This window comes from Heteronotia binoei, chromosome 3 (genome assembly GCF_032191835.1).
Source record: "Heteronotia binoei isolate CCM8104 ecotype False Entrance Well chromosome 3, APGP_CSIRO_Hbin_v1, whole genome shotgun sequence".
NCBI classification, from domain to species: Eukaryota; Metazoa; Chordata; class Lepidosauria; order Squamata; family Gekkonidae; genus Heteronotia; species Heteronotia binoei.
Genome location: NC_083225.1, coordinates 13,410,598 through 13,435,126, shown reverse-complemented (window position 1 = coordinate 13,435,126; position 24,529 = coordinate 13,410,598). Strand labels below are relative to the sequence as shown.

At 46.4% G+C, this 24,529-nt stretch overlaps 1 protein-coding gene across 1 annotated transcript in view; it reads right to left on the bottom strand.

The window, feature by feature from the left end:
• DIAPH3 (diaphanous related formin 3) overlaps positions 1-24,529 on the bottom strand; it is a 234,745-nt gene that overhangs the window by 197,075 nt on the left and 13,141 nt on the right. The window contains exons 4-5 of the mRNA XM_060233550.1: positions 21,063-21,167; positions 10,862-10,992 (exon numbers count right to left, since the gene is read on the bottom strand). Of these exons, the coding sequence (XP_060089533.1) occupies positions 10,862-10,992; positions 21,063-21,167 (236 nt within the window). The remainder of the gene's footprint in view (positions 1-10,861; positions 10,993-21,062; positions 21,168-24,529) is intronic.

Here is a 24,529-nt window from a genome sequence, read left to right as displayed (position 1 = left end):
TCTAACCCAGGCGTCCCCAACCCCCGGTCCATGGACTAGTACTGGTCCATGGCTTGTTAGCAACCGGGTTGTGAGTTGTATAATTATTTCATTATATATTACAATATAATAATGATGATGATGATGATGATGATGATGATGAAGACGATGACATTAGATTTATATCCTGCCCTCCACTCCGAATCTCAGAGTGGCTCACAATCTCCTTTATCTTCCTCTCCCCACAACAGACACGCTGTGAGGTGGATGGGGCTAAGAGAGCTCTTCCAGTGAGCTCTTCAAGGACAACTCTGCGAGTGCTATGGCTGACCCAAAACCATTCCAGCAGGTGCAAGTGGAGGAGTGGGGAGTCAAACCCGGTTCCACCAGATAAGAGTCCGCACACTTAACCACCACACCAAAAAAAAGTGCACAATTGTATCATCCCGAAACCATCCCCCCCTCCCCTGGTACGTAGAAAAATTGTCTTCCACAAAACCAGTCCCTGGTGCCAAAAAGGTTGGGGACCACTGCTCTAACCCTTGAACAACTTGGGGCCACCTTCTCTTTTATTGTCCAGCTTGCTGACTGAAGTCCTGCTCCCTATGCCTTCAAGTGTGGCAGTGAGATGGATAGCAACCAGAGCTAGGGCTTTCTCAGTGGTGGCACCCCACCCCAATGGAATGCTCCCCCCTCCCTGAAGCCTGCCTGGTGTTTTCTTTTGCCATTAGGTGATATTTTTATTCACCCAGGCTTTTAACTGAATTTGTATGCCATTCTTGTTACATTTTAATCCTGGCCTATTTAATCCTCATATAGGATATACCTATATGAGGCATATTTTTATACCTTGCTTTTATTTGTTCTATGCCTATGACTGACAAAATCAGCATCATAAAGCAATTGACCACTGGCTTCAGCTTTCATAACAGGATACTTTTATGGCTGGAAAGAGGAAAGATACTTCTGTAAAATCTGCTATATTAATGTATTGTTTCATGAGCGTATCTTTTGTTGTCGGTGCTTTTTGCAGCCGTCTCAAAAAGATCCCGGCTGAGCCACAAATTATCTCACTAAAATAACTAACGTTCCGTAATAGCAGTCAAGCGCGACTGAAACGGAGATGACTAGAAGCCTTTTCTGTGCACCTTATGTTCTGCTCTCTGAGACGACATGAAATTCAATGGAAAACTGGACCAGAATCCAAGAGAAAAAAACAAACCTCAATTGGGAGGGAGCTAAGAGAATCCACTTATCCTTAAATCTGAATTAGACAGAATAGTAGGCCTGTATACGCAATTTCCTTTTCACCTTGCCCCTCCTCCAAAGAATTCAAGGCAATATACGTGGCACTCATCTCCTTTAATCCTCAGAACCACCCCCCCACTGGGGTAGCTTTATAAAAATATAATAATTGTTATCCCACTTTTATATCCCCTCTTGTGAGCTTGCAAGGTTGTACTGAAATGGTGTGATTAGTTCAAGTCACCTAAGAAATCATTGTGGTTGATTGGGATTTCAGCCTAGGTTCTATTCCGACACAAAAGTCGCTTCACCAGGGGTGGCCAAACTTGCTTCACATAAGAGCCACACAGAATAAACAGCAAATGTTTGAGCGCCACAAGACATGAACAAGTATTACACACACATCTTTCTTAAACTCTTAATACTTTCTTTGCGCAGAAAAATAAAATACATAAGTATGTGCTAGACAACAGGACCATGCTAGAAGGAGACTTTTTAGAAAACAAATGCTGGGAATAACAGTCCCCATAAGACCAGCATTGAGAAAGGTTAGGGAATTATTTTTTGGCACCAGTGGAAGAAGGAAACGCACACGTACCACATAAATCACTGGCCACCGTTTGCATCGTTCTGCATCTCTTTTTGCCTTGACACCAAGGTTAGTAAGTACAGCTTCTACAAGAACTATGAAACTAAAGGGGAATCTACGCCACCCTCTTTAATTCTGTCCCTCTTCCAGTGGCTCCCTCAGCTCTTGAACTTTCTTTCCTCATTCTCTGGGTGACCTCTGCGGTAGAGGAGATGAGCTTGGAAGCCTGCCTGTTTCCCCTGCCTTCCCCACTTCACATGTGGTGGAAATATTCACCTATGCATAGGTAAGACTTAGGAGGCTGACTGAGGTCCCGATGCGAAGCCTGCTTACTTGAGAGTATGCCTGCATAAAGTTCCTCTGTGACCTCTGGGAGCCACACAATATGTGTGAAAGAGCCACATGTGGCTCCTGAGCGACAGTTTGGCCAGCCCTACAGTGGGCGATATAACAATGCGAATTGTTTGCATCACTGAACTGGGTGGCCCCACCACGCTGCTTTGTAGCACAGCGATGACCGCTCAGCTTGACATCCAGTTTGCTGGATGATGCAATGGGTGATCTAACAATGCCCATCGTTATCATCAGTGAACTGTGTGGCCCTATCATGTTGGTTTCTAGCACATGAAGGGCTTCTCACCTTGACATCCAGTTTGGTGGATGATGAAATGGGCTCGAAGGGACGCCGAGTCAACCTGCCCAACGCTAAGGTCAAGTCCCACAACTGTGGGGGGTGATCTCGATGGAGGATGAAGCCTAAGCAAACCCTTCAAAAATCTCTTAGAATGAGGGTGCGCAAATACTGAATGCCCCTCTACTGGCTCATGGAACGCAGATATTGCTGCCCAATAAACTTTAACCGATGAAAAGGCAAGGCCAGCATCCACCAGAGATAACAAAAATTCAAAAATCACTGATACTCCCACCCGTTGGGGTGAGACTGCGGGATCAACTAAAAACTGAAGAAACTTCCGTCACTTCCTATCACAGGAAGCACAGGTAGACAACTTCCTGCTGTTTAGGAAGTCGTGTTGGACTCTGCTGGAGAACTCACAGGATCGATGAACCATGCTGTCAGCTTCAGGTGAGGCACGTTGTGATGGATTACATGACCGTCCTGAGCCGACAGAAGGTCCGGTTCCGCCGGAAACTGGTAGAAGACCCCCCTCGCCAGTTGAAGCAAGATCGGGAACCAGTTCTGCCGAGGCCACCACGGTGTCACCAGGATGCAGCATGGCCTCTCTCTTGCGATTTTGTTGACAACTCTTGTCAGCAGTGGCAGAGGTGGGAACAGATATAGGACCTTCCCACGGGAACAACAGACCATCTCCCAACGACTCTGGATCCGTGCCCCCTCTGGAACAAAACAGAGGACACTTCCGGTTTCTGGCTGTGGCAAGCACATCCACCTGAAGGTACACCCAGAGCTGAAACACAGGTTGAAGGAAGTGCCACTGTATCTCCCACTCGTGCGGGGAAGCTGCACCCCTGCTCAACGAGTCCGCTTGCAGACTGAGCACCCCTGGGAGGTGCGCAGCCTCCACAAAGATGTCGTGCTCCAAGCACTCCGACCACAGTTCCAGTGCCAGCGCACAGAGCCATCAAGAAACTGTCCCGCCCTGCCTGTTGATATAACACAGGACAGTAGTATTGTCTGTTAGCAGGGCAACAACCTTCCTCGCCACCATGGGGCGGAAAGACCGAAGAGCAAAGTGAACTGCCAGCAGTTCCGGGTAATTTATATGACAATGAGTCAATTGCAAAGGCCAAGGGCCCCCCACACACAGAGAGTCCATGTAAGCCCCCCATCCCCACAAAGACGCATCTGTGGTGATCGTCACTGTTGTCGCAGGTAGGTGGAAGGGAGCTCCCTGACAAATGTTGTCCTTTGATTTCCACCACTGCAGTGTTCGGAGTGTCACAGGTGGAATTACAAACCTCTTCCGAGGTGAGTCTCTTAAGGGTCGAAACTGTCGAAGAAACCACAGTTGCAGGCCTCTCATCCTCAACTTCGCAAAGATCAGCACGCTTGTAGTTGCCGCCATCAGCCCCAGCATCCGCTGCTGCGCCGTGCCCCACTTCCGACTCTGTAAAAGCTTGACAAGGTTGATGATGTCCATCGCTCTCTGCTGAGGCAGAAAGGCGCGGTAAAGGTTTCATTTCCAGCAAAGTCCCTATGAACTGAACTGTCTGTGATGGAATAAGATGTGACTTTTCCAAGTTGACATGCAGACCTAAGGTGTGAAGAAGACGAAGAGTGGTGGTAATATGGCTGGATAAACTTTCTTTCGACTCCGCCACAAGGAGCCAATCGTTGATGTATGGAAAGACGACTATCCCCTGAAGCCGGAGGTGAGCAACCACCACACTCATCATCTCGGTGAACACCCGAGGTGCAGTGGACAGACTGAACGGAAGGGCTTTGAACTGGAAGTGGTGGGAACCTACTGCAAACCGAAGGAAACGCCTGAACGCAGAATGGATGCTGACGTGGAAGTAGGCATCCTTGAGGTCCAGCGTTGCCATCCAGTCCCCTTGGTTGATGAGGGGAAGAACTGTTTGAAGAGTGGACATTCTAAACTTCTGGTATAGAATAAATTTGTTCAGATCCCGAAGGTCCATGATTGGTCTCAGACCCCCATCCCGTTTGGGAACCAGAAAATAACGAGAGTAGAAGCCTCCCATTCTGGCCTCCACCGGGACCCGTTCTATGGCTTGTTTCTGTAGGAGGTTGCTCACCTCCACCAGCAGAGGTGGGGAAGGGGGTGTGGTGATTACCACAGATTGGTTCGGAATCTGAGCTAAGTCTATTTTGTAGCCTTCCACGATGATGGAAAGAGCCCACCTGTCCGTAGAGATGGACTCCCAGGCCGAAAGGAATGGGCGAAGGCGGATAGTAGAAGAAGTGGGGCCGGGTAATGACCCAAATAGTAACTAAATATAATAAAGACAAATTATCTGGGTTCACCAGGGAGAATTTTGATTTTGACAGAATAATAACTATGGGACAAGATAAAGTAATAAAGAAAGTGTATAAATACATGTTGCAAATGAAGCTTGAGGACGAAATGGTTAAGATACCCATGATAAAATGGGCAAAAAACTTTAAGAAGAACATAACTTTAGATCAATGGGCATTATTTTGGAAGAGTAACTACAAGATTGTGAAACCAACTAATTATAGAGAAAATTTTTTCAAGCTTTTCCACAGGTGGCATATTACACCGGTCCAATTGAATAAAATTACCCCCACCCTCTCTCCGAAGTGTTGGAAGTGTGATACAATGAATGGATCTTACTATCACATGTGGTGGTCATGCAAAATAGCGAATAGATACTGGGCAGGTGTTCATAGAATGCTATCGCAGATATTAAAGGTAAATATACAATTCAAACCGGAGTTAATATTGCTCTCTTTTGTTAGGGATGAAATACCCCGAGATGATGAATATATAGTAGTTTATATTCTGACGGCTTGAGGACGAAATGGTTAAGATACCCATGATAAAATGGGCAAAAAACTTTAAGAAGAACATAACTTTAGATCAATGGGCATTATTTTGGAAGAGTAACTACAAGATTGTGAAACCAACTAATTATAGAGAAAAATTTTTCAAGCTTTTCCACAGGTGGCATATTACACCGGTCCAATTGAATAAAATTACCCCCACCCTCTCTCCGAAGTGTTGGAAGTGTGATACAATGAATGGATCTTTCTATCACATGTGGTGGTCATGCAAAATAGCGAATAGATACTGGGCAGGTGTTCATAGAATGCTATCGCAGATATTAAAGGTAAATATACAATTCAAACCGGAGTTAATATTGCTCTCTTTTGTTAGGGATGAAATACCCCGAGATGATGAATATATAGTAGTTTATATTCTGACGGCGGCCAGAACCCTCTTCGCTAAATTTTGGAAACAGCAGATTTGCCCTCAACAAGATGAATTAATTCAAAAAATATTTCAGGTCGCCGAATTAGACGTTCCAACAAATTTAGTCAGAGGGATGTCAAAGAGTGAAGCTCTAGAAAAATGGGAAAAATTCTATAATTGGTTAGAAAAAAGAAAAACGATATAACTGATATATCTATGTATATTATTGTTGTATTAGTAATTTCAATTTAAATGGGAGATGTGTTTTATGTTTGGATTTTCCATAATCAACCTCTTTTAATATGTATTCTAACTGTATAAGTTGACAACAGACGTAGATAATTTGTTTTATTTGTTTTTATTTCTGTATTGTCTGACATGTTTAAAATAAATGTTGAAAACTTAAAAAAAGAAGAAGAAGAAGAAGTGGGGCCGATGACGCGTGCTACCAGAAAGTCAAAGGCCCTGCTTTTGCGGGCGAGCACCCTTAGACTTGCCAGTGGTTTGCGCTGAAGCGTAGCAGTTTCTGTTGTTCCCCTTATATGGGGACCTGCTCTCAGGTTGAGCAGAGCGAGGTCTCCACTGTTGTTCTGGGGAGAATTTTTGATATGGCTTCTTGGACCAGGGTTTATGCCACTGTTTTGGTTTAGCAGCCCTAGAAGAAGTCGGGACACCCAGGTTCTTGGAGGTCTTTATGCTCTTATCCATTTCCTGAAGAGCATTGTCCATAGTCGAGCTGAAGAGGACTTCGCCCTCAAAGGGCAGATCTTCAGTGAAGGCCCTGGTGTCTTGCTGAAGGGCCGTTGATCTGAGCCAGGAGTGGCGGCGAAGGCAGACAGCAGACGTGATTGTTTTTGCTGACACGTTCACCATATGCTTTGCTTCAGCCAGTTGTTGCTTGGCTACAGCAAAGCCTTCCTTCTGCAGCTTCCTAGCAGCAGACCTCTTCTCCTCGCTCATGGAAGACAGAAGGGGGGTGAGTTGTTTCTACACAGAGTATTGGTATCTAGCATAGTTAGATACCTTTACCCCCAACGCTCCAGCAGAATAAACTCCTCCCAACATTATCCAACTTCTTTCCCTCCTTGTCCGGTGGGGAGGAGTGAGTCTTGCATACCTTCGATGAGGAGGATACAACCACCGAGTTTGGTTTCGGGTGGGTGAACAGGAATTCGGCACCAGCCTCTTGGACGCGGTACATGTGGTCCAATCTCCTTGATGACACAGGTGTAGAAGCTGGCTTCACCCAGGGCTCCTTCACCATCTGTAGGATGACTTTTGTAACAGGCAGAGCAACCGCCGTCGACGTGTCCCGCTGCATGATGTCAAATACGGTATCATCTACGACTGGTTGCGGTTGTGTCACTGGGAGGGAGAGGGAGAGTGCCATCCTCTTCACCAGGTCCCCATATGACTTCAGATCCTCCGATGGTGATATGGGAAGATCCTCAGCAGTATGTGACACTGGCGAAGGCTCCAAAGCCCTGTCCGGATCGTCAGTACCGACCTCGGAGTCCGACGATGAAGACTCCCTTCTCAAGGAGTTTTCTGAAAGCACCGGCGTTGACGCTCTCACGGGTGACCAGATCAACACCGATGACCGAGCCTGGGCTTCCTCCACCATCACGCCATGTTTTTCAGGCGGGATGGACACCGATGCTGACGGACAACGCCTAGAGTGTTGCGAAATCCTCGACATATGAGATGCCTCGGACTGTTGGTCCCAGTCAGCAAATTCACGAGGGGAGTACCATTGGTACGGTGAGTATGGGTAGGCGTAGGGAGAAGGCCACTGGCGCTGATCCCACGGTGGAAGCGGTGGGAAGCGACTAGCTATGGTGGTTGGTTCCAGCTCTCTCCGCCCCTCGCCTGATCCAGCGGTGCTGACGGCTCCATCAGTACCGACACTTCTACCTCCGAGACAGAGCCGCTTTCACTCTGACAACGCAACCCCGAAGAGTGGGAATGTTGAGTCAAGTCGATCTCGTGCTCCGATGCCGACAGACGCAACTGCTGCGAAGCACTGCCTCTCGACACCGAAGGGTCCAATGCGGAGACGCCAAGATCTTCCTAGGTGGAGCAGCCTGCGTCGATGCTGAAGCGTCCAGAGAAGGGGAAGGAGTAGGGGACGATCTCTTCTTCCGCTTCTCCTTGGATTTCGCCTTCTTCGGTAAGGATGATCGGGTCCCGGAGTCATCCTGACGCTTCTTAGCCGGGGTGTCCACTGACCCTTCAGAGGGTCGTTTTGTGGAACACTCCCGCTCGACTGGCACCTCGGTCCTAATCGACGATGTATCGACCGATATGATCGTTGAGCCCACGGCTTCTCCCATCAGTACCAACGGCCCGATGCCAACTTCGAAGGACGAAGTGCCGATTCCACCAATGCGGCCAAAAGTCTCGTCGCACGATTCTTGCACGTCAAGCAGTGCAGACAAGAATCCACGCGGTGTCCCTCGCCCAGACAGAGGGAGTGGCCGTCAGGAGGGGCAATCTTTTTTCCACAGGAACGTTTTTCTTAAAAAAAACCCAAAGCCTTTCCATAGACGCCAGGAAAAAACCCACACAGGAATAACTCTGAGGGGAAAAAACAGGGGGGAAACAGGGCCCCAAAGGGCAAAGTCCAACAAAAAAATTTTTAAACAACACTAACTATCTTAACAACTAACTAACTAAGTACACTAAGAAAACAACAAATGGGCTATATACAACTAGAAGAAATAATCCGAAGATTACTTTACCGACCGGGGACACGAAAGGAGATCCTCTCAACGCAGCTGTCAGAAGGGAACTGGCGGGATCCTCACGCTGGTGCCGGCGAGCATGCATACTGGGACACCTACGCATGCCCGCTGGTGTCGACCGCGAAAAAATCCCAGGCTTTTTAGGTACCGATTCGGGGATCGGCGCAGGCACTCTATCCCATGAGCATGAAGCACAGAGACCACGAAGAAGATCCGTGTTTGACTCCCCACTCCTCCACTTGCACCTGCTAGCATGGCCTTGGGTCAGCCATAGCTCTGGCAGAGGTTGTCCTTGAAAGAGCAGCTGCTGTGAGAGCCCTCTCCAGTCCCACCCACCTCACAGGGTGACTGTTGTGGGGGAGGAAGGTAAAGGAGATTGTGAGCCGCTCTGAGACTCTTCGGAGTGGAGGGCGGGATATAAATTCAATATCTTCATCTACCTCACAGGGTGTCTGTTGTGGGGGAGGGAGGTAAAGGAGATTGTGAGCCGCTCTGAGACTCTTCGGAGTGGAGGGCAGGATATAAATCCAATATCTTCATCTACCTCACAGGGTGTCTGTGGTGGGGGAGGAAGGTAAAGGAGATTGTGAGCCGCTCTGAGACTCTTCGGAGTGGAGGGCGGGATATAAATCCAATATCTTCATCTACCTCACAGGGTGACTGTTGTGGGGGAGGAAGGTAAAGGAGATTGTGAGCCGCTCTGAGGCTCTTCGGAGTGGAGGGCGGGATATAAATCCAATATCTTCATCTACCTCACAGGGTGTCTGTGGTGGGGGAGGAAGGGAAAGGAGATTGTGAGCCGCTCTGAGACTCTTCGGAGTGGAGGGCGGGATATAAATCCAATATCTTCATCTACCTCACAGGGTGACTGTTGTGGGGGAGGAAGGTAAAGGAGATTGTGAGCCGCTCTGAGACTCTTCGGAGTGGAGGGCGGGATATAAATCCAATATCTTCATCTACCTCACAGGGTGTCTGTGGTGGGGGAGGAAGGGAAAGGAGATTGTGAGCCGCTCTGAGACTCTCCGGAGTGGAGGGCGGGATATAAATCCAATATCTTCATCTACCTCACAGGGTGTCTGTTGTGGGGGAGGAAGGTAAAGGAGATTGTGAGCCGCTCTGAGACTCTTCGTAGTGGAGAGCGGTATATAAATCCAATATCATCTTCTTCTCCTCACAAACTAGGGTTTAAAGCTAGTTAAGTCCCATTTTGAGGGGAGAAACATTCCATAGTGCACAGCAACCAAGCCCTTGTTAAAGGTTGAAGAGACAGATACACACCTGATATCGAAGGCACCCCATACTACGGGTTAAGTATCTTTAGGAGAGCTATGTTAGCATAAATGTCACTGCATATGACTTTGATGAAACCCAAGTCCAAAGCCCCAGCTCAACTCTTAAAGTCACTGGCTGGCCTTGGTGTCAACACCAGCAAATTACGGGAAGTCGCATACTTGCTTGATTCCATACCCTGGACAGCTTCTTGACTGAATAACAATATGAAGCCCTTGCACTCTTGTTTGCTGCCTGTCAATTCGCTACCCTGTGAACGTATTTGTCCTCTGGGTTCCTACTTTAAAAGATGGCCAAACAAGAATACAATGGGTCACCGTAAAGGAATCCCAAATCAATATACGAGTTTCCCCTTAAATAATCTACTCCCATTTTGCAAACAACAGTGCTTCTAGTCCTCTGCACACCATGTATGTAAACATCACAGGAGAATAAGCTATGAAATGCATGAACATTTGGCATTCATAAACGCACAGAAGTCCTTCATGTGTAGACATCGCCATAAAACACACTACAGATCATTTTAAACCTGTTGATTTAATCAAATCCTAATTGTAGTTCAAGAGACCTTTCCGCAGCATCATAATGATATAGAGATTAATTTAGTACCAAATGAATGAGCACCACAGATGAAGTACACCGGCAGCATAATAATTCATGTATCATGAAGAAATCTTTCTAAACAGCAACAACTTCCAAAATAGAATCAACCAGGGGTTTTTTTTTTTTTGGGGGGGGGGGAGATGCTGGAACTCTCAAGAGGGAAATGTAGAAACACACGGGCGCCCCTCAGGAACTTTTAAACATTTTTTTGAGAATTTTGTTTCCACAAAGAGGTTTCAGAATTCTGTTCTGCCACATTCCCCCAGAAAAAAAAGCACCGGAATCAGCCATCATTTTTTTACCACTAATCTACTTACAGGGTAGTTCTTGTTTAAAGAGACAGCTATTTGTAAGCAGGTAATGGTGTTTGTACTTCCATTTGAGCTGTGGCGATTCTTATGGTTATCTCTGGCTTTAAACAACATAAAGCGATTAGCATTCTTGGTTTGAGGAAAGGAAGCTGAGCTATGAGAAGCCTTGTCACAAACAGATGCACTGCTTTAAAAAAAAAAAGTTGGAAATTGTTCCATTACCTGACAGGATTACTGGTCAACGAGACACGAAGTGATTCTAAAAGACCAACAAGCCTTTCATCGGCTGCTCCGGATTTTAGTTCACAGATGAAATCCTGCGGGCTAATCTGTTTACTACTCTTGAGACTTCCCTAAAAAGCAACACAGGACATAACTGTAAAAGACGCTTCTAATGATTACTTGCATATTTTAATCTATTTAAGAAAACAATGCAGGTATGGAAAAGGGGGGTATACAACATGATTGTGTTTGCTGAAGACAAATGCATAAGGCAGAAAATAATTCCCATTGCATCCCCTTCGTTGTAATTTCTGAGGTGTTACCTATAATATACAATAGTGCTTACTTCTGCTGAAATATGACTGTATTCAATATTTTAAGTTTACGTTTCAAACTTCATAGTTAATCTGTTTTGCCTACATTAGTTTCATCACTACTATGTATCCTTCTAAAATTTTTCGTCATTTGTTAGGCAGAATATCTAACAGCATGCTTTTAAGCTTCCACTGGAGATTTTAACTTTAATGTGTTCTGTATTTTTGGTATATCTCTTTCCAGAATAAAGCAGTAGACAAGTGGCACCTTTAAGACCAAGTTTTATTCAGAACGTAAGCTTTTGTAGGCTCTTAAGCAGACATATGGGAATGGACACAGCAATTCTTAATATAAGTGTGCAGTGTGGAATCATGGGAATGCTTTTGGCAGATTAAAAGAATCACAAATAGGATCTGTGTTTGTTAGTGTAGGACAAAATGGCTGAAAAACACTAGGTAATAAAAAGCAGACTGCTGTCGTAGGGGTGCCATAAATCTAGGTGACATTCTGGCTTTGTCAGTTTAAATATAACATCCATATAGTTTGCCATAGGGTGGGTTGGTATATGCAATAAGACAAACAGCCAATATCCCCCATTTGAGTATGTCAACTAGGATCTTTCCAGAATGTTTTTGCTTTTTTTAAGTCCACCACATGAAAGAAGGTTCCATCTTAGTATTGAAATTTCTAGCATTTTTCTTCGTAGTTTTTATCTGCTTCCTCTAAGTCCTTTGGAATTATATACACCAGGGATAGCCAAACTGTGGCTCGGGAGCCACATGTGGCTCTTTCACACGTATTGCGTGGCTCTGTTTGGTGTAGCCAGTTTGGTGTAGTGGGTAAGTGTGCGGACTCTTATCTGGGAGAACCGGGTTTGATTCCCCACTCCTCCACTTGCACCTGCTGGAACGGCCTTGGGTCAGCCACAGCTCTGGCAGAGGTTGTCCTTGAAAGGGCAGCTGCTGGGAGAGCCCTCTCAGCCCCACCCACCTCACAGGGTGCCTGTTGTGGGGGAGGAAGGTAAAGGAGATTGTGAGCTGCTCTGAGACTCTTCGGAGTGGAGGGCGGGATATAAATCCAATTTCTTCTTCTTCTTCTCTTGAAGCCCTTACCACCCTGTTGGCTGGCTTGGACAAGGCATTTCTCTTTTTAAATCACTTCTCCAACCCAAGACAGCCAGTGGCTTGGAGAAATCATTTAAAGTTAAAGTTGCTTTCTTTCCACCTCTCCCTTCTTCCTCCACCCCCCATCTATTTTCCTTCCTTCCAGCTCTCAAACATCTGACATTCATGCCTTGCGGCTCTCAAACGTTTGATGTTTATTTCTATGTGGCTCTTATGTTAAAGAAGTTTGGCCACCCCTGATATACACCATCGGTGGGAGAAATGCCATTGTGTGTGTGGCCGGGTGTTAACTGTCTGAGTTGAGTGGGAGGAGAGACTAGTCGTCTCCTCATTCCCCCCTCCCCTCCTGTCTATAACCAGTAATCTGAGGACAATTCCCTAAAGAATATAGGAAATCCCTCAAGATTAGAGGAGATCTGCCCCACAATGCCGCAGGAGAGAGAGGGCCAGTTCCTGGGCAGGAACTGCTGTTTCTGTTATTGAGTTTTGGGAGGGAAGCCAGGAAGTCATCAGCTGGTGCCTGAAACAGACAGAGGGAGCTCTGCTCTTGGGTCAGGATCGGTGGTCATTTTGGAAAACATGTTTGACCAACTTACCCAAGAGTAACCAAGTTCCTGCCCTGCATACTGTCTAGATAGGGCATAAGTTTAGAGGAGGGGTAGAGATGGAGCAGTTTTGCCTGTGTTATTTCATTTCTTCAGTGCACTTCTGATACGACTGTAAATAGTTGTGAGTTTTAAATAAATCGTTTAACTGTTGAAGGAGAGAAGTCCCTCTATACCATAGTTTCCCCAACTGCTTGGAAACACTAGAAGTGAGTCAGAAAACCCCTGGGAAGGAGGAAAGTGATAAAACAGCCAGTTGTCAACTCTCCAGGGGAGCCCCAAAGGCCCATGGGAAGCCCTGAGGTGAGGTATCATTTAGGTATTCTCTTTTTCTTCTTTTTACATAACGCTGAAATAAGACTGATAAATTGTTCCTGTATCTATTTCTGCATATGTAATTTGATCTATTTTCTTTATACCTGTAATTACTCCTTGTTCCCTTTCCTTCCCGAGACAGCACACCAAGTATCTGCCAGGTTCCTTCACAATTACATCCATATTCTTAAACATTGTTATATCCATAAAGGCATAAAATAAGCGTGCATATCTGTCATTCAATCCACTCCATTTCACACAGGAGCAATCCATGAGGCTCTCATTCATTCATTCATTCATTCATTCATTCATTCATTCAACTTGTATCCTGCCCTCCCTGCCAAAACAGATTCAGGGCAGCTCACATTAAGAGGTCATAAGGAAAGGAATGGTCCCCTGTGCAAGCACCAGTCGTTTCCGACTCTGGGGTGACATTGCCTTCACAACGTTTTCACGGCAGACTTTTCACGGGGTGGTTTGCCATTGCCTTCCCCAGTCATCTAAGCTTTCCCCCCAGCAAGCTGGGGACTCATTTGACCGATCTCAGAAGGATGGAAGGCTGAGTCAACCTCGAGCTGGCTACCTGAAAACCCAGCTTCCACTGGGGATCGAACTCAGGTCGTGAGCAGAGCTTAGGACTGCAGTACTGCAGCTTTAACACTGCGCCACGGGGCTCTTGCAAGAGGTCCTAAGACCAGTATTAATAGACAAAGGATAAAAATACAAGTACATCATAAATAAAAACACATAAAACAACTACATAAAACAATGGTAGGTGGTATTTGATCTCACATTAAAATATATTGACGTATTGATGATGGACTACCAACTCCATCGATGTTAAAATTTTATTATGTAAGTATTTCTGCTGGATGTCCTGTAAGAAAAAGATCCCCAGTCACAATATGATGTTCGAGGTGGGCCAAATGGATTCATTCCTGCTTTCCTGTTGTTTTCGATTTTAATGCGGAAATGCCTGGCGGAAGAGCGCCGTTTTACAGGCCCAGCGGAACTGTGGAAGCTCTCGCAGGGCCCTAACCTTCTCCGGCAGTTCATTCCACCAGGCAGGAGCCGCAACAGAAAAGGCCCTGGCTCTGGTCGTCTTGAGCCCGGCCTCTTTGATGCTGGGGATCGAGAGCAGATTTTGCGACCCCGACCGAAGTGCTCTCTGGGGCACATGCGGGGAAGGGTGGGCCCTGGGGTATGCAGGTCCCTGGCCACATGCGGCTGAGCCCACCACAGGAAAGGAGGTTTCATCTGCGTCTGGAAACCAAAGAGACCAAATCCTGTTCTAGACTTCAAGCGCTGAGTCCAGAAGCAGAATTATATAATGGCAAAGCTAATTCTAACACTGGAACGAGGCACAAAACACAGGCGTTTATACGAGGAAATACTGCAGGGCTCACGAGGACTCCGCCTCCGCTATTATGCATTTGCGAACCGTGTGCAAGACTGTACTGCCACTCAACAAGCACCCAACGTGCACCCAATCGTTTTGCTGCACGATTGTACATTGAGAAGCGACAAATCTTACATGAAAATAAAATGCGACAGATAAATAGTCTATTCACAGCCTAAGCCAACATTTAAAACAGTAACGTCATACAAAAACTGATTGACCATAAAATCATACATAAAAAAAGGTCAAGGTAGTCCCCTGTGCAAGCACCAGTCGTTTCCGACTCTGGGGTGACGTTGCTTTCACAACGTTTTCACGACAGACTTTTTACGGGGTGGTTTGCCATTGCCTTCCCTGGTCATCTACACTTCCCCACCCCCCCCAGCAACCTGGGGACTCATTTGACCGACCTCGGAAGGATGGAAGGCTGAGTCAACCTCGAGCCGGCTACCTGAACCGGCTTCCGCTGGGATCGAACTCAGGTCGTGAGCAGAGGGCTCTGACTGCACTACTGCGGTTTTACCACTCTGCGCCACGGGGCTCATTAAAATCATACATAAAAAGGCAGAAAATACTGTTGTAAAACTACAAATATAACAGAACATGGCAGTTACAGCAAACAGATTGGCAAAGGTGTTTAGTCAATTTCTGACTGAATTATTAGAGTCTTCCTTACTCTTGTGGCAAGCCAGCCGAATGTTGCTAATTTGTATGAAACCTCAGGGTTCTTATCGCTAAGAAGATTCTTAAGGAGTTGCAGTTTTTGGCTACTGGTAAAAGGTCTGGCCGTGGGAAATGGAAGTACTTCTCGATGATCATTATGAGCCAAAATGTGACAGAAAACTGTAAAAATTGTCACACAACACAAAATTATTTCTCTGAAGACAAAATTGGTTTGGATTTAAATGAACTCCGTATTTAGCTTGAAAATGGCTTTAAATCTGTATTAACCAAGTTCTTCCTTCAAGCAAATTAACAAGCTGACAAGGAAATCAGAAAACACACATTACAGACTACGCTTTTCAGACGAGTAACTCTCTAACTTCCTATATCCTAAATCCAATATCTTCTTCTATGACTGCTCTCCATTTCAGGATGCAGCAGGAGGAGGGAGATGGGGAAATCAGGCTTCTGTGCACAGCTCCCTTTCACATCCCTTTCACCAGGTCTACTCCTCACAAGCTGCATCTCGGCCTCCTGCTCCTCAATTTTGCTCGTTGCGCCAAGCCGCTATGTTTGCTTTCAGTGGCCAAATCCTTCTGTACAACCATTTTCATTTTCGGCATGAATGATTACAGAGAGGAATATATGTGGGTCTGCTAGAGAGAAACATGTGCTTTGCTGTCTCCATAGCAATAATCACATACTCTGCCGAAGCAGAGATGCCTTACGCAGTGCCGTTTGCTGTGGCCCGCGTGCCCGGGGGGGCGGGAGTCATATCTACTGCTCCGAGAAGAGCAATCTGCAGCCTTTCCCGATCGCTCTGGTTCCGAGTCAGCGCTCGATGCCGCTGCATTTAATTCAAGGGCCAAAGAAACCCTGCATTTCCAAGCTGCTATCAGGCCACTGCCGGATTCGGTGAAGAATATAAGCTCATGTCTTATGTTTCCTACACGTGTGCAGCGAGCGGCACAGGATCATTTGGTATATCCTCACAACACTGTGGAGGCACATGCGAATAATCTTGTTTGCAAAGATACAGCAGCAGGAGCCTTTTGAGCAAAAATGAAGGGGAAGGGCACCTGGTAACTGGTGTACGCCTGCTTTGCTGACAACTATGGCGTTCCTGCTGTTATGCATGAAAATTAGCGAAAGCTAGGAATTCTGGACCGATATGGTTGATGATTGAATAATTTTTGGCACTACTGGACTAGAAAATTGCACATAATATACAAGATTGGTCCCTACGAGGATTAGAGATCCGAAACAGCTTGCAAAGCGGACCGGTTCTTCGTTGGACCTTTTTCTCAAACATTGCACTGAAGATAATATAGTGGCTTTGTGCCACATAAGGACCGTAGGAGCACTGTGGAAAGACAGGTTGCTTACCTGTAACTGTAGATCTTCGAGTGGTCATCTGTGCATTCACACTCATGGGATAGAGCACCTACGCCGATCCCCGAATCGGTACCTAAAAAGCCCGGGGTTTTTTCGCGCTCGGCACCAACGGGCATGCGCAGACGTCCCAGTGCACATGCTCACCGGCGCCAGCGTGAGGATCCCACCAGTTCCTTCCTGACCGCTGGAAGCCCCTGCTGGAGGGAGACCGTCAGCAGTGGGGAAGGAGGCAGGTAGTGTGAATGCACAGATGACCACTCGAAGATCTACAGTTACAGGTAAGCAACCTGTCTATCTTCTTTGTGGTCTCTGTGCTTCACACTCCTGGGAGACTAGCAAGCCAGACATACCTGGAGGCGGGAACAGACGGTCAACCAGAAGAAGCAGCTTGCAGCACCGCAGCTCCCAAACGAGTCCTCTGCTGAGCATGCACGTCCAGCGCGTAGTGCTTCATAAAGGCATGCGGAGAGGACCAGGTGGCAGCCTTGCAAACGTCCGTCAGGGAAACGCTTTTCAGGAACGCCACCGACGTCACCATCACTCTTGTAGAGTGTCCACGAATAGGCCCAGGCAACGGCTTCTTGGCCAACAAATAACACAGTTTAATAGTCTCAGTGAGCCATTTTGAAAGCCGCTGAGACGAGACCATGGAACCTAACTTAGGAGCAGCATAAGAAACAAAAAGCTGCTGGTCCTTACGAAAACTCTTGGAGCGACTTAAATAAAACAATAAAGCACACTTCACATCCAGAGCATGCAACCTATGTTCCTCATCCGAGGAAGGAGTAGGATGAAAAGTAGGCAACCAAACTTCTAAGTTGAGGTGGAACTGAGAGACCACTTTGGGGAGAAAAGAAATATCAGAGCTAACGACACTCCAGCCTCCCGAAAAACTAGATACGGGTAGTCACAACGCATAGCCGTGAGCTCCCCTGCACGGCGTGCTGATGTGATGGCTACCAAAAAGGCAGTCTTCCAAGAAAGAAGCTGTAACTAACATGTGGCCGTCGGCTCAAAAGGACGTCGAGTCAGCCTGCCCAAAACTGAAGTCAAATCCCACAACTGTGGGGGTGATTTCGATGGAGGATGAAGCCTAAGCAAGCCCTTCAAAAACCTCTTAGAATGAGGGTGTGCAAAAGCAGAGTGCCCCTCAACAGGTTCATGGAACACAGAAATTGCTGCCAAATAAACCTTGATGGAAGAAAAAACAAGGCCAGCATCCACCAGAGATAACAAAAACTCAAAAATTACCAACAATCCCACCCTTTGGGGTGAAACTGAGGGATCAACTAAGAACCGCAGAAACCTCCGCCACGCATGGGTAGAAAGTTTCCTGCTGTTCAAGAAAACATGTTGGACTCTGCCAGAGAACCCACAGGGTTGACGAACCACGCTGTCAGCTTCAGGTGGGGCACGTTGTGATGGAGTACATGACCGTCCTGAGCTGACAGAAGGTCGGGTTCTGCCGGAAACTGGTAGAAGACCCCCCTCGCCAGTTGGAGCAGGATCGGAAACCAGTTCTGGCAAGGCCACCAGGGAGTCACCAGGATACAGCATGGTCTCTCTCTTGCAATCTTGTTGACCACCCTCGTCAGTAGTGGCAGAGGTGGGAACAGATAAAGGAACCGACCTTCCCACGGGAACAGCAGAGTATTTATATCTAGTATTGGTATCTAGCCATGCACGCGGCATAGTTAGATACCTTTACTCCCAGCGCCCCAGCAGAGTAAAACTTCCTCCCGACGTTATCCAGCTTCTTTCCCTCCTTGTCTGGTGGAGAGGAGTGCGTCTTGCGGGCCTTCGACGAGGAGGAAACAACCACCGAATTTGGCTTTGGATGTGTAAAGAGGAACTCAGCCCCGGACTCTTGGACACGGTACATATGGTCCAACCTTCTCGATGACACGGGTGTAGAAGCGGGCTTCGCCCAAGGCTCCTTCACCTCCTGTAGGATGACGTTCGTCACCGGCCGGGCAACCGCTGTAGCTGTATCCTTCGATTGCACCTTCTCCTTCGATTTCACCTTCTTCGGTGCGGATGATCGGGTCCCCGAGTCATCCCCACGCCTCTTAGCCGGGGTGTCCATAATTTTGTGTTGTGTGACAATTTTTACAGTGTTCTGTCACATTTTGGCTTATAATGATCATCAAGAAGTACTTCCATTTTCCACGGCCAGACCTTTTACCAGTAGCCAAAAATTGCAACTCCTTAAGAATCTTCTTAGCGATAAGAACCATGAGGTTACATACGAATTAGCAACATTCAGCTGGCTTGCCACAAGAGTAAGGAAAACTCTAATAATTCAGTCAGAAATTGACTAAACACCTTTGCCAATCTGTTTGCTGTAACTGCCATGTTCTGTTATATTTGTAGTTTTACAACAGTGTTTTCTGCCTTTTTATGTATGATTTTAATGAGCCCCGTGGCGCAGAGTGGTAAAACTGCAGTAGTGCAGTCGGAGCCCTCTGCTCACGACCTGAGTTCGATCCCAGCGGAAGCTGGTTCAGGTAGCCGGCTCGAGGTTGACTCAGCCTTCCATCCTTCCGAGGTCGGTCAAACGAGTCCCCAGCTTGCTGGGGGGGGGGGGAGTGTAGATGACCGGGGAAGGCAATGGCAAACCACCCCATAAAAAGTCTGCCGTGAAAACGTGAAAGCAATGTCACCCCAGAGTCGGAAACGACTGGTGCTTGCACAGGGGACTACCTTTACCTTTTTTTATGTATGATTTTATGGTCAATCAGTTTTTGTATGACGTTACTGTTTGAAATGTTGGCTTAGGCTGTGAATAGACTATTTATTTATCTGTCGCATTTTATTTTCATGTAAGATTTGTCGCTTCTCAATGTACAATCGTGCAGCGAAACGATTGGGTGCACGTTGGGTGCTTGTTGAGTGGCAGTTCAATCTTGCACACGGTTCGCAAACGCATAATAGCGGAGGCGGAGTCCTCGTGAGCCCTGCAGTATTTCCTCGTATAAACGCCTGTGTTTCGTGCTTCGTTCCAGTGTTAGAATTAGCTTTGCCGTTATATAATTCTGCTTCTGGACTCAGCGCTTGAAGTCTAGAACAGGATTTGGTCTCTTTGGTTTCAAGTCGCAGATGAAACCTCCTTTCCTGTGGTGGGCTCAGCCGCATGTGGCCAGGGACCTGCATACCCCAGGGCCCACCCTTCCCCGCATGTGCCCCAGAGAGCACTTCGGTCGGGGTCGCAAAATCTGCTCTCGATCCCCAGCATCAAAGAGGCCGGGCTCAAGACGACCAGAGCCAGGGCCTTTTCTGTTGCGGCTCCTGCCTGGTGGAATGAACTGCCGGAGGAGGTTAGGGCCCTGCGAGAGCTTCCACAGTTCCGCTGGGCCTGTAAAACGGCGCTCTTCCGCCAGGCATTTCCGAATTAAAGTCGACAACAACAGGAAAGCAGGAATGAATCCATTTGGCCCTCCTCGAACATCATATTGTGACTGGGGATCTTTTTCTTACAGGACATCCAGCAGAAATACTTACATAATAAAATTTTAACATCGATGGAGTTGGTAGTCCATCATCAATACGTCAATATATTTTGATGTGAGATCAAATACCACCTACCATTGTTTTATGTAGTTGTTTTATATGTTTTTATTTATGATGTATTTTTATCTTTTGTCTATTAATACTGGTCTTAACTTTCCTGGGTGGAGTTTTTTCCTGGGCGTCTATGGAAAGACGTTGGGGGTTTTTTAAGAGGTGCCGCTCCTGTGGGAAGAAGATTGCCCCCCCCCCCCCGACGGCCACTCCCTCTGTCTCTGAGGGGAAAAACACAGGAGAAAAACCAAGCCCCGAAGGGCAAGTCCAACAATCTTTTTTTTTTTTAACAACACTAACTATCTAACAACTAACTACACTAAGAATATAACAAACGGGCTATATACATCAGGAAAAAAGCAATCTAAGATTACTTTACCGACCGGGGACACAAAAGGAGATCCTCTCAGCGCAGCAGTCAGAAAGGAACTGGCGGGATCCTCGCGCTGGCGCCGGTGAGCATGCGCACTGGGAAGCCTGTGCATGCCCGTTGGTGCCGAGCGCGAAAAAATCCCACGCTTTTTAGGTACCGGTTCGGGGATCAGCACAGGCACTCTATCCCATGAGTGTGAAGCACAGAGACCACGAAGAAGATCTTGTGAGGTTTTAACTTTGTGCGTGACTGATATGCTGTGTCCTGTTGATACTCTTTTTGTATTTTGACACCTATTATTCATAACGAGTCAGAATTGTGTTTTATGCGGAGAGTTTTTCCTATGTTGCGGCTTCAGTTTCTCCTCCGCGGTCCCGTCAAGACTGTGACGGATTGCACAGATACAGCAGCAGGACCTTTCTGAGCAAAAATAAAGGGGAAGGGCACTTACGGCTTTAGCAGCGGTACTGATATATTGCTTCACCATCTCTTTTTTGGTACTGAAGTCCTTCTCTCGCAGTGGAGTCTTTCGATCTTCATTTAAATTCATGTCTTCCTAAGGCAAAAAAGGAAAGCAAAGTTAGCACAGGGATCAGATACATGATTCCCTAGTCTAATTAAGTATTAAGCTACCTCCTGTCTTGTGCCACTTCAGAGCCATCCATAACAAGATGATCTCTTACTCCTTCAAATAGCATCATCTTATTTTGAAAAAAATGAAGACACCCCTGCTATCTAAATTCAGGGGCTATTGCCATTGCGGCACTTACGAAGGGCTAAAGAAGGCAAGGCTGCTCAAACACCTACTCAGCTTCATCACATTCTCTCCACTCATTTTTCACTATTTCCTTTAACTGCAATGCTTAGCACAAATCCACTGTCACGACTGTTGTAGTACAACCAATTCGAGGGAACTACAAGATCAATATAAAGACCAGAAAGATTTGACATCTTGTTTTCGGAAAGCTTTCCCGAAACTCTGAAAAGAGGTTAACCATTTCTACACAGGACTAGTTTCTCTATTAGAAACCTGAAGAAGCAAAAGCATCCAAGCAGCTAACAAGCAGTAGCGAAAAGGATCTAGGGGTCTTAGTGGACCATACGCTGAACATGAGTCAACAGTGTGATGCGGTAACTAAAAAGGCAAATGCAATTTTGGGCTGTATCAACAGAAGTGTAGTGTCCAGATCACGTGATGTGATGGTCTCGCTTTACTCTACTCTGGTAAGACCTCACCTGGAGTATTGTGTTCAGTTTTGGGCACCACATTTTAAGGAGATAGACAAGCTGGAATGGGTCCAGAGGAGGCCGACGAAGATGGTGAGGGGTCTGGAGACCGAGTCCTATGAGGAAAGGTTGAAGGAGCTGGGCATGTTTAGCCTGGAGAGGAGGCGGTTGAGAGGTGATAGGATCACCATCTTCAAGTACATGAAGGGTTGTCATATAGAGGGTGGTATGGAATTGTTTTCTGTGGCCCCGGAAGGCAGGACCAGAACCAATGGGTTGAAATTAATTAGGAAGAACTTCCTGACAGAGCGATTCCTCAGTGGAACAGGCTTCCACGGGAGGTGGTGAGCTCTCCTTGCTTGGAGGTGTTTAAACAGAGGTTAGATGGCCATCTGACAGCAATGAAGATCCTGTGAATTTGGGGTAGGTATTTGTGGGTTGCCTGCATTATGCAGGGGGTTGGACTAGATGACCCTTTCAACTCTATGATTCTATGATTCTGGCATCCAACAACCCCAAAAATATAGCACTTGAAGCTACTGCAATACACAATTCCAATTATATGTAAAATGTCATGCTAATACAGAAGGCTTCAGGAGTATTTGTCTAACACCGGTATCTTAAATAGCCTGTCTCTTGACCCCCACAATTCCCGCAGATGCTCCCCACTGTACAAACTAGGTAATATTCTCCCAATAAACGTTTGTATTTTTAACCAACAAGCTACAAGATTTTAAAAAGAACGTGTAGCCTTTCAGTTTCCTCTGTACTCAAGTATTCAACAGCTGGTAGCCAACATTAGACTGAAATGAAGAGACGTACCCACGGTTCTTTCTCCCCATTTCTCACTGGCCAAGAGAGAGAACTTGGGGTTGAGGTAAATAACTCACTGAGAATGTCGAGACAGTGTGCAATTACAATAAAAAAGGCCAATGCCATGCTGGGAATTAGTAGGAAGGGAACTGAAAACAAATCCGCCAGTATCATAATGCCCCTGTATAAATCGATGGTGCTGTCTTATTTGGAATACTGTGTACAATTCTGGTCACCACACCTCAAAAAAGATATTATAGCATTGAAAAAAGTGCAGAAAAGGACTAGAATGATTCAAGGGTTGGAACACTTTCCTTATGAAGAAAGGTTAAAACGCTTGGGGCTCTTTCACTTGGAGAAACGTCAACTGAGTGCTGACATGATAGAGGTTTACAAGATTATGGATGGGATAAAGAAGGTAGAGAGAAGTACTTTTCTCCCTTTCTCACAATATAAGGACTCATGGGCATTCAATGAAATTGTTAAGCAGTTGGGGAAGAACTGATAAAAGGAAGTACTTCTTCACCCAAAGGGTGATTAACACATGAAATTCACTGCCACAGGTGGTGGCAGCTACAAGCATAGACAGCTTCAAGGGGGGATTGGATAAGCATATGGAGCAGAAGTCCATCAGATGGCTATTATCCACAGCTTATCGTTGGAACTCTCTGTCTGAGGCAGTCATACTCTGTATTCTTGGTGTTTGGGGGAGGGGACAGTGGGAGGGCTTCTAGTATCCTTGTCCCACTGATGGACCTCCTGATGGCACCTGCATTTTCTGGCCACTGTGTGACACAGAGTGTTGGACTGGATGGGCCATCGGCCTGATCCAACATGGCTTCTCTTATGTTCTTATATAACCATACAAGTATGCCTGACTCAACTATGATTGAAGGGCTACCAGCTTCTCTGGCTTGACCCCTTGAAGAAAAAAAATCAAGGTCAGGCAAACAGAACATGTTTACCACACTTCCCATCTCAGCTCACTTCTACTTCCAGTTAACAGATTAAAGTTCTTCCTCCCAGAATTATTTGCAGTTTTGCCTTTATGTCTACACCACTGGAATTTGCAGTGCTGCAAATTACCTTCCACCGGCCATAGGATACAAAAGGGAGGGGAAAGAACCAATGAGAAACAAAACACAGCAATGCAGAATGAACAATGGACTCGTTTCCATCATAATTATGAAAACAACCAACAAAAAGGGATTTGACAAAAGCGGTGCAGGATTTCAGCAGCCCTCCACTGCAGGCTGCCAGCAGTTACATTCTGATGCTTATTAGCAAATCAAGAACCAAACATTTGGACAAATTTATTTGTAGCCGACACACAAAAGTGGTGCTTTCGAGAGGCCCTACCTAAGATTTTAAATTTAAGGAAGTGTGCACCTGGTAGTGAAGGACTATGCCTTTATCAGTTGGCGTGCTCGCTCTAAAATGGACCTCAGACGGTTCTTTAGATGCAGGTTGCTACTGCCTTCTTTACAAGCCATAACCATGCAGCAGTGTGGTGTCAAGATGGTTTGTAAATGTAAAGTTAGCGCCACAGAGAGGTGAGGGAAGGGAACAGACGTTCATAGTAGGCCTGTAATGCAGCTCCCCACTAATTTTCACTCACAACGTACCGCAGCTAATTATTTTACAAGGTCTCCATTCCAGACAGCAGGGGGGATGAGGGGAGGGTAAAGAGATAAAAGCCTGAAATGGACACGCTGAGGAAACGTTTCATTGGCATTATTTTATAGCAAGGGTGGCCAAACTGCAGCTCAGCAGCCACATGTGGCTCTTTCACACACATTTTGTGGTTCTCAAAGCCCCCACCACCCTGTCAGCTGGCTTGGAGAATGCACTTAAAGTTGTTTTCTTTCCACCTCTCCT